The sequence below is a fragment of the Mauremys mutica genome, chromosome 3 (genome assembly GCF_020497125.1).
Source record: "Mauremys mutica isolate MM-2020 ecotype Southern chromosome 3, ASM2049712v1, whole genome shotgun sequence".
Lineage (NCBI taxonomy): Eukaryota > Metazoa > Chordata > Testudines > Geoemydidae > Mauremys > Mauremys mutica.
The window spans coordinates 17,570,871-17,581,183 of NC_059074.1; the positions used below are offsets into that span (position 1 = coordinate 17,570,871).

The 10,313-nt window shown below is 47.8% G+C and overlaps 1 protein-coding gene across 3 annotated transcripts in view; it reads right to left on the reverse strand.

Annotated features, from left to right (window-relative positions):
- LOC123365855 (24-hydroxycholesterol 7-alpha-hydroxylase-like) overlaps positions 1 to 6,629 on the reverse strand; it is a 48,999-nt gene extending 42,370 nt beyond the window's left edge. For all 3 annotated transcript variants that reach the window (XM_045008840.1, XR_006577793.1, XR_006577792.1), the window contains exon 1: positions 6,260 to 6,629. In XM_045008840.1, coding sequence (XP_044864775.1) covers positions 6,260 to 6,442 — 183 coding nt within the window. In that variant the 5' untranslated portion in view covers positions 6,443 to 6,629. The remainder of the gene's footprint in view (positions 1 to 6,259) is intronic.
- Between the last annotated feature and the right edge of the window lie 3,684 nt (positions 6,630 to 10,313).

Here is a 10,313-nt window from a genome sequence, read left to right on the forward strand (position 1 = left end):
CATCAGAATTCAGCTTGCATGCGGCCATGGTAAGCCACTGTCTTTCGGCGTCTGTAGTGATTTACCCCTCCCCCCAACGCATGGCTAATACTAGCTCCCTGCTAATCAACACCCTTCCCACTCCCCCCCCCCACTGCATGGCTGGTAGCTTGGGGAAGCCCCGCTGACCAAACACAAAAAAGATCATCGGCATTTCACTCCTCCCCTCCCCCCGCTTGGCTACGTGCAGGAAAGGATTTTTTTTAAGCTGCTGCAGTCCACGAACCCAGTAGGAAAATGGCCATCCCTCTTACTTAAATTCCTGATTTTTAACCAGGTTATCCTGAACGATATCACTTTGCTGAGGATAACACAGCGAGATAAAGAATGGATGCTTCTTGAATGCCAGCAATCACCGGGACCATACGCTGCTATGCTTTGCCATGCAATGATACCTGATTACTTGCTACATGCATGGCGTGGTAAAGTGTCCTACCATGGTGGGCGGAACAAGGCTGCCTTGCCCAGAAACCTTCTGCAAAGGCTTCTGGAGTACCTACAGGAGCGCTTCATCGAGATGTCCCTGGAGGATTTCCTCTCAATCCCTGGACATGTTAACAAACTTTTCTAAGTGACTATACTATCTGCGAATGCATCGCAAGTCCTCAGGGCAAATCAATCATTAAAAAACGCTTGCTTAAAAAAAATGTTTGCTATTTGCAAAGGTACACTCACCAGAGCTCCCTTCCATGGCGTCATTGTCTGCGATAGTTGCTTGGGAGGGTTGGGAGGAGGGTAATTCCGTCAGGGCGATAAAAAGCTCCTGGCTGCTGGGGCTCACGGAGTGCTGTGTGCTCTCTGCTAGGTCGTCCTCCTCTTCTTCATCTTCATCTTCCCCGTCTGCATAATCCTCAGCCATGGCAGAGATTACAACCCCCACCTCGGAATCCACGGTCAGGGGTGGGGTACTTGTGGCGCAGCCCCCTAAAATTGCATGCAGCTCAGCATAGAAGCGGCATGTTTTTCGACCTGCCCCGGACCTTCCGTTTGCTTCTTTGGTTTTCTGGTAGGCTTGTCTGAGCTCCTTAACTTTCACTCTGCACTGCACTGAGTCCCTGCTGTGGCCTTTATCCGTCATAGCCTAAGAAATTCTTTCAAATACTTTTTCATTTCGTCTTTTGGAACGCAGTTCTGTTAGCACTGAATCCTCTCCCCATATAGCGATCAGATCCAGTACCTCTCGTGCAGTCCATGCTGGGGCTCTTTTTCGATTCTCAGGAGACTGCATTGTTAACTGTGCAGATGAGCTGTGCGTAGTCACCTGTGCTGATGAGCTCTCCACGCTGGGGAAGCAGGAAATGAATTTCAAAAGTTCGCGGGGCTTTTCCTGTCTACCTGGCCAGTGCATCCGAGTTCAGAATGCTGTCCAGAGCGGTCAGTGGTGCACTGTGGGATACCGCCCGGAGGCCAATACCATCGATTTGCGGCCACACTAACCCTATTCCGATATGTTAATCCCGATATTAGCACTACTCCTCTCGTCGGGGAGGAGTACAGAAACCGATTTAAAGAGCCATTAAAATCGATATAAGGTGCCTCCTAGTGTGGACAGGTGTGGCGTTAAATCGGTTTTACGCTCCTAAAACCGGTTTAAACACCTAGTGTAGACCAGGCCTGTGACTGTGGGGCCTATTTCTGTTCCTCTCTCTGCTCAGGTATCTGGGCAGAATTCCTCAGGGCCCATGACTGCTGGCTCCCTTGACAGCTTTGAGGAGTAGTGGATGCTGTCTGAGGTTCTCTGCACAGTGTCCCTTTCAGGTTCCTTATTTTTGATTCTTTGATCCTCACACCTGCCCTTGTTTTTTCTTCTGTTGTCCCCAGTATCTATTTGAGTCCTGGACTAAGTAGACAGCTTAATAGGCAGCAGGTTTAAAACAAATACAAGGAAGTTCTTCTTCACGCAGCGCACAGTCAACTTGTGGAACTCCTTGCCTGAGGAGGTTGTGAAGGCTAGGACTATAACAGTGTTTAAAAGAGTACTGGATAAATTCATGGTGGTTAAGTCCATAAATGGCTATTAGCCAGGATGGGTAAGGAATGGTATCCCTAGCCTCTGTTTGTCAGAGGATGGAGATGGATCGCAGGAGAGAGATCACTTGATCATTGCCTGTTAGGTTCACTCTCTCTGGGGCACCTGGCATTGGCCACTGTCGGTAGACAGATACTGGGCTAGATGGACCTTTGGTCTGACCCAGTATGGCCATTCTTATGTTAAGTGGCTCCTCTCCTTAGGCTGGGCAAGGGGCCTTTAGCCATGGGTGGGCTTGTATCCACCCACTTCCCAGAACCCAACAGGACAGGAAGAATAGCTCTGTGTAGTTTGGAAGCTTATGTCTCTCACCAACAGAAGTTGGACCAATATAAGATATTACCTCACCCACCTTGTCTCTGCAGAAATTGTACATTTTTTAAAACCACTGTGCACCTAATAATGCATTTAAAGGTTCTGACCTAGACAGGTCTAAATGGCCTGGAACCTGCTTACCTAGAGCCTGTACATCTTCCCATGTCATACTGCCACAGCTATGATCACAGAATATCAAGGTTGGAAGGGACCTCAGGGGGTCATCTGGTCCAACCCCCTGCTGATAGTTCGAACTCTGAGAAGTTGAACTCGCCGCGTCGACCCGGCGGGTAAGTATAGACGTGGCCTCAGATAAAGGTGGCGGTCCCCTCCTGGTATTCGATCACAGATATAATTCAGGACTAATCCCCTGACAGATTTTTGCCTCAGGGCCCTAAATGGTCCCCTCAAGGATTGAACTCACAACCCTGTGTTTGGCAGGCCAATGCTCAAACCACTGAGCTATTCCTCCCCCCAAAACTTTTAGTGAAGTTACCAGCTGAATGCACTCCCTATCATTATAAAAGGGGGAGGGGATAGTGGCAGGGCACTCCCTGTGAGAGCTCCAGGACTCTGGAACTTGCTCTCTCTCCCTTGATCTGAAATAGCCTGATTAAGTTGGTGATCTTCCAGGCATGCTGCAATAGACATCTGTTTCATAGGGTTTCTGGAGAGGGCTGAGGGATACTTCCCAGAATGATGATGACATAGGCACCCACTTCCCCCGCACATGGAGAGATGGAGGGAGGGACAACCCCCCACTTCCACCCCAGGCCTGCCCCAATTCCATCCCTTCCTCCAAGCCCCCACACCTGCCCAGCCTTTTCCTACCCACCCACCCCCCTGAGCCCACCCTGTCCCCACTCCTCCCTCTCCCTCCCAACACCTCCTGCACACGCAGGGAGCACTGGGAGGGAGGGGGAGGAGTTGGTCGGCGAGGCCACGGGCAGGCAGGAAGCACTTTTGGCGGGAGGCGGGAGCTTGGCTGCCTGTGGTTGCTAAGCACCCACTAATTATTTTTCCGCGGGTGCTCTAGCCCTGGAGCATCCATTGAGTCAGCGCCAATGGATGAAGGGGTCAAAACAAGTCTCTAAGTGTCTGCCTAGCAGAATTCTTGTTTGAATGCTGCTGAGGTTATGCTATACTATTTCTAAGGCAGCAAGAGCTATGTGTAGGCATCTTCATCATTTTTTAAATCTAAATAAGTAATTATGAGGACATTGACGATTACAAATCTGTCTACACTTTTTATATCTAGTGTTGTTACAAATAGCACCCAGGATCACTCCAACTGGAAGAGAGTAGAGAAGAAAAGGCTATTTCTCTATTTATTAGTTTGTGCATTTGACAGCCCTTGGGGTAGTCAGTTTCATTGGTATAGTCAATTTCCCCTATTGCTTGTGTGTAAGGTTGCCACTGTGAGGTACAAAAAACTGGGCCATCTGGGATGATCTTGAGCCCCTAAAACTATACTGAGCACCCTTACAAATTTCCAGGGACAGTTACTTCAAAAAAGGGACATTCCTGGGAAAACCTGGACAGATGACAACCTTATTTTTGTGGGTTTTTCCAATTTAAAAAACAAAACCAAAAATCTGTGCTTATGAAATATAGAAATTGGCAGGGGCGGTATCTGAAAATTGACAGTAGACCTTTTCCAAAATGCTGAATTTTTCTGAAACTGAAAGTTTGCATCATAGCTTTGAATTTCAATAAAAGTGAAAAACTTGAACTAAATTTTCATTACTTTTATTCCAGAATTTTTTTTTACCGGTATCCCTTTGGCAAGCTGGGCAGGAATGCACAGCGCATTGTGTCTACGGCCCTGATCCTACAAAGATTTATGCATATGCTTAACTTTAATGCAGTCCCAATGGGCCTGATTGTCCTTTACCTGAAGGATGCTTTACCCCTTGCTGACAGTTTAAAGGAGCCTTAAACCACGTGTAAATGTAAATTTATTCCCATGTTAAGGCAGGGCCGCCCAGAGGATTCCGGGGCCCCGGGGTCTTCGGCGGCGGGGGGCCCTTCCGTTCCGGGACCCGCCGCCGAAGTGCCCCAAGACCCGCGGCGGGGCCCCCCCGCCGCCGAATTACCGCCGAAGCAGGACCCGCCGCTGAAGCACAGCCCGGTCTTCGGCGGTAATTCGGTGGCGGGGGGGGGTCCCCGCCGCGGGCCTTCAGGGCACTTCGGCGGCGGGTCCCTGAATGGAAGGGGCCCCCCGCCGCCGAAGACCGGGCTGCGCTTCGGCGGCGGCGGCGGGTCCCGCTTCCCCGCCCCCGCCTCTTACCCGAGCGCGTCTCCGGCGGGGCCTGAGCTCCGTCCCGCTCAGAGCCGCGTGGTGAGGGGGCGGGGCTGTGAGCTCCACGCCGAGCGGAGGCAGCTGCCCCGCCCCCTCCCCACGCCGCTCTGAGCGGGGCGGGGCTCAGGCCCCGTTGGAGCTCCCAGCCCCGCCCCCTCACCGGGGCGGGGCTCAGGGGCTCGGCCGGAGACTCGGCGCTTGATGCGCTGAGGCTCCAGGAGAGGGGCGGAGGCGGGAGCCTCCGCTCTTCTCTTGGGGGCCCCTGCGGAGCCCGGGGCCCGGGGCAAATTGCCCCCTTTGCCCCCCCCTCTGGGCGGCCCTGCGTTAAGGCCCTTTTACAATGCCAGAGTGGAGTAAAATGGCCTTGGTGTAAATAAGTATCAAGCCCGTGAGTCTAAAAGGACAACTCCTGCTCAATGTTAAAGACATTTTCTAATGCAATTTCTTGGTCTGAATTGCCTTTGTTCATTTCAAACAACTTTTTTTTTTCAACCAAAATCATTAATCTTCAATGAGGTCTAATCCATGCCCAATCTCTAGCTTCAACCTTAAGTATCTAAAGGGATATTGCTCCAACTTCCTGCAGAAGAAATCACATGCAGCAAGAAATAAACCATGGGAAAAATTCAGTCCTCAAAGTGAATGTTTTGGAAATAACTCTTTTGCAAAATGAATCATTCTGGATGGCAGCAGGCACCTGCTCTAACATTGCCCTTTGATTTACATTAGATATAATAATAAGATCTGAAGAAGAGATTTGCAATTATGTAACACTAAGGTTGAAATATTATGCACTCAAAAGCCAGGGAATTTTTCTGCAGCTCAGCTAGGTTTTATGAACTTGTTGTGTGGTTCATCCTGAACTATCACTGTTGCCAGTTTTATTTTATTGCAAGTCTTGTGATATTTGGTGTTTCTCTTAAAGCTCCAGCTCCTGGAGTCATGAGATTATGTTTTAATCTCAGGTTTCATGGGGTAGACAAGGGGGAGAGGGGACACAAACCCCACCAAGTTTCTAGAACTCGTTGCAGAGAACAGTTTGAAAACAGGAACCCTAAAGACTCAAAAAGGAGGCAAATAAAAAAACTCCCCAAAATTATTTTTTTTTAATTTCATGATTATGGGGGGGAGGGCAGCCCATGGCTTGTGAACACATGCAGCTGGCATTACTGACTATGTATTAGGTGATACCTCAGACAATTAGCTCGTACAAACTTTTACAGTCCCAATGCATTTCACAACGTGTTTCCCCTCATGTAGAACCCAGGTCAGTACCCAGCTGATGAAGAAAAGCCGTGTGCATTGTGTGTCCTGATCAGGTGCTCGGGTACTATTGTGTGAAAACAGTGATTGCAATATCAAATCCAAGGTATCTAGAGTAACCAGCCAATCAGTTGACACAAATATTACCTTTTTCAGCCAGGGGCTTCTGAGTTATAACAAAAAATGATAGAAATCTTGTTAATGTTGTAAGGGATTCATTTAATGCAAAAAGGTTCCTCATCTGTCTCCCTATACTGCCCCAGGCACCCCACCCCAACACACAGATGCATGCACCCCATTATAATTCTTACCTTGACTCTGGCTTGTTCTATAAACTCCAGGGGAGCTTTGCCAAACTGAAATGCAGCTCCCAACCAAGGGATCCAGCCACTAATGCAAGGTGGGGAATTTGGGTTTCTTGGCTGAAACAAAGCAAACTTGACCACAAGAAGTCCCAGAACCAAGGCCAACAGAACAGCCATAGTGACGTCCATTTTCCTGCACACTGACCAGGGAAGCTGCTCCTCTGCTGCTTTGAACCGGCTGCTGTGCTGAGGATCCCAGCTTGAAAGATTGCCCAGGCTCAGTCCAGGTCAGACAGATAAGGCCTATCTGTCCTGTCAATGCCACTGGCTGATCACTGCCATGGAAACAAGACTCCAAGGCAAGAAACACTATCGGTTTGTTCTGCCCACCCTGGAAGGGGGGTGGGAGGGGAGGGCTTTTTAATCAGTGGGTGAGAGATTTACAACAGTTTAAATCGGCTCAGGTTGCAAACGTTTGTTGTTATCTACCTTCAAAGCAGGGGGTTAGAAACTTATTTCAACAGCTGTGAGCTACTCAATCACAAATAGCTACAAAGAAACGTCCTAACAAACTGCGTGTGTATGTGTATAACAAGTGGCTGAGGAACTACATTTCCCAGAAGCCTCATCTGCAGCACTCAGTGATGCTACTGCATGGAGTTAGCCTTGAGAGCAGCTTTCAGTCAGATTTGTAGTTGCACGAAGGTTCTGCTGATGCAGCTGTTGGAACTTTAGGAAAATAACCTCAGGGAACCAGACCCTGAGACCAAGAACACCCAGGAACTAATGGCACAGAGGTTGCGAGGGAGTTGGCAGTTTATTATTTTTCTATTTAAACTAAATGATGTTACAAGAATGTTAAGACTGCAAAGTGAAGTGCTCAGAAGGCAGCCGGTCCAGCTTTAACTCTGCATGCCGAGCCCATTTTTAGTTACACAATCACAAACTTTTTACAGGATAAAAGTTCCTATTAGTTCCGCAGCATTCCTGCCTCATTCAGTGTGCAAGTCCGATCTTGTGCAGTGAATGGGATACCTGGAGCTCTAGCATTAAAGCTGCTTGTAGAGCTGAGTGAAATTTTACAAGTAAACCTTTTTACACTGAAAAATGCAGATTTGGTGACACAGAAATGATTTGCAAATTTATGTCAAATGTGACTGAAATGTTTTAAGTGGGGGAAAAAAAACTTTAAAAAAACCTCTGAATAAATGAAAATACTTCGCTGCCCAGCACTTAATTCCAGCATTTCCTATATTATAAGTGCTTGACTTTGCAAACTAATAATGTTCCTTTAACATATGGTTTAATTATATTAAACTTGTGCCATAGCTAAGGTTGCAATAAAATTACTGTTTGAAGCCCAATTTTCATTTATTTTTATTGTTTTTGATGAATGAGTTGGACCCCTGCCTCATTCACTGCACCTGCTGCCCACTAAGCAGACCCTGGATGTACAAGTGGTCATTGGAGTCAATGGATACTGCACCTGCCATGTGACAGTGGTATTGTACTTTATTTCCTGATTCCTGTCACCTGACCTGGGTCAGGGTTACAGCCCTGTGATACGCTGTATCTCAGGGGAACACCCTGCATCCCCATGTTCATCCTTATAATATGATTGTGTGGTATCCAATGCAAAGTTTGTCATGTCGGGTGTCTTCAGAAGGCTCATGATGCACTGCACATTGTTGTTATAGTAATGTTATAGGTTGTAATTTCATGTATAGAGTTATGAGGCTGAAAATGTGTCCTCATGGCTTAAAACAAGCTCAGGCAAAATGCTCCAGGAACAGAGGGGCAGTTCACACCTCATCAGGGCATGTATTGGACAAATCCAGCCCAGCCTTACAGGAACAAAGGACATTGGCCTAGGCAACAACAAAGGATCTGTTGGACTCTTGAGTGAGTCACTCCCCTTCCCTTGGTCAGTCAGGGACTACAATGAGGTAAAGCCAAGAGGGAAGAAAGAACATGATAAAAGGGAGAGACATTTGGCATGCTCTTCCTCTCTCTCTTCCATGTCCGTCTACAGATATCATCACCAAGCGACTGAAGCGCTGATCAAAGGGGAAAGCCTGGCTGAAGGGCAACCAGCAAGCCTGTGGTGAGAAGCATCTAAGTTTGCAAGGGCAGTGAAAGTGTTAGGATCAGCTTAGAATGTGTTTTGATTTATTTCATTTGACCAAATCCAACTTCTTGTGCTTTGACTTATAATTGCTTAAAATCTATCTTTTGTAGCTAATAGATTTGTTTGTTTGTTCTACCTGAAGCAGTGTGTTTGGTTTGCAGTGTGTCAGAGACTCCCCTTGGGATAACAAGCCTGGTACATATCTATTTCTTTGTTAAATTGACAAACTCATACAAGCTTGCAGCATCCAGCGGGCATAACTGGACACTGCAAGACGGAGGTTCCTAGGGTTGTGTCGGGGACCGGAGATATTGGCTAGTGTCATTCGGTTGTGCAATCCAAGGAGTACCTTACATGCTAGAGGCTGTGTGTGAACAGCCCAGGAGTGGGGGTTCTCACAGCAGAGCAGGGTAAGGCTGGCTCCCAGAGTCAAGGATTAGAGTGACCTAGCAGATCACTGGTCCAGACAACACCAGGGGAATGTCGCAACCCCTTCTCCAAGGGAAGGTGCCATAGTATCAGTGGTTACTATTTGACCTACCTCATTAACTGCTGAACCCAAAATTGTAGAGAGAGCTCTCAACTACGCTAAGACAACATACATTCAGAATACGTCCAATGGCTTCAGGGAATTTACTCCATATTTGTAATCTGATAATAGCCTCACACTCATAAATTATAATTTGTATTTTCTCATGCTGTGGATAGGAATAGTGAAACTGTGTCTCTCAGGGCTTGTCTACACTTACCGGGGGATCGTCGAGCAGCAATCGATGTATCGGTGGTCGAAGACCCGCTAAATCATCTGCGGATCGCTCTCCTGCTGACTACTGTACTCCACCAGATTGAGAAGTGTAGGGGGAGTCGACAGGAGGCTGTCTACCATTGAGATCATGTAGGGTTGACCCCGTGGTAAGTAGATCTAAGCTACTTTGATTTGAGTTACGCTATTCATGTAACTCAAATTCCGTAGCTTAAATCAAATTTTCCCTGAAGTGTAGACAAGGCCTCAGTATTACCCATTCTAAATACTTTACTGAATTCTGCTTGATGAAATGATAGTAAAGACATGGGGGCTATGGCGCTCTCATGGGCTATTTTTTCTACTTATGCTTCCTCCTCTCCCCAAACACTCAAAAGTGAGGAACTGCCAGAATTAAAGTTTTCTGTGCAAGCTTATTTCATCCCCCTTGTGCATATGCATAATAATACAACCTTTAATTCTATGTTCACATACATTTTTTCCATTGGACTTCTGCCTCATTCAGTGCACAGGATGGATGGTACTCATGGAAAGGTATTTAAACCTGCTGTGAACACGTAACCCACACACCTCCTGGGTGTAGTGCTCGGTCCCCTCTAGTGGCACCGAGACCACTTAGAGATTAATGAGTCTGCTACAGCCTTAGCTAAGGGCCACGTGGCTTTTAGCTCATGCAGTAGAGGCTCATGCATTTAGCTCCAGATGTCCCTGGTGCAATCCTGCCCACCAACGACGGGGGTCAGTCAGTGTTACCAACACCAAATTATTAATTTCCTGAGGGGCTTTTCTATTGCACTTATCATGGTCCTATCTGGTTAATACGTATCTGTGATGCAGTGTCCATCCCACACAGGACTGGAAGGGGTTAAGATGGCCAGGTAGGCCTATTAACTCTACAGGCTGCACCTGGAAGGAGATTCAGGGAGCAGGGTGTTGACTGCAAGCAGGTTCAGCTGTGCAGAAACAGGTGGGGCCTATCATGTCAGGAAGGTGCCACAGCTGGGCTGCTGCTGGGAAAGGACAATTGCTCCCTGCCCTGGGAAGAGGGAGGCATGCTGGGTGGCTGCTGAGATACATAGGCTGCACGCCCTCCCTGGGAGGAGGGTTTGGAGTTGGTATGCCCAGAGCCAGGAGTGGTAGGAAGCAGTCCAGGGAAGGAGCGGTGAGGG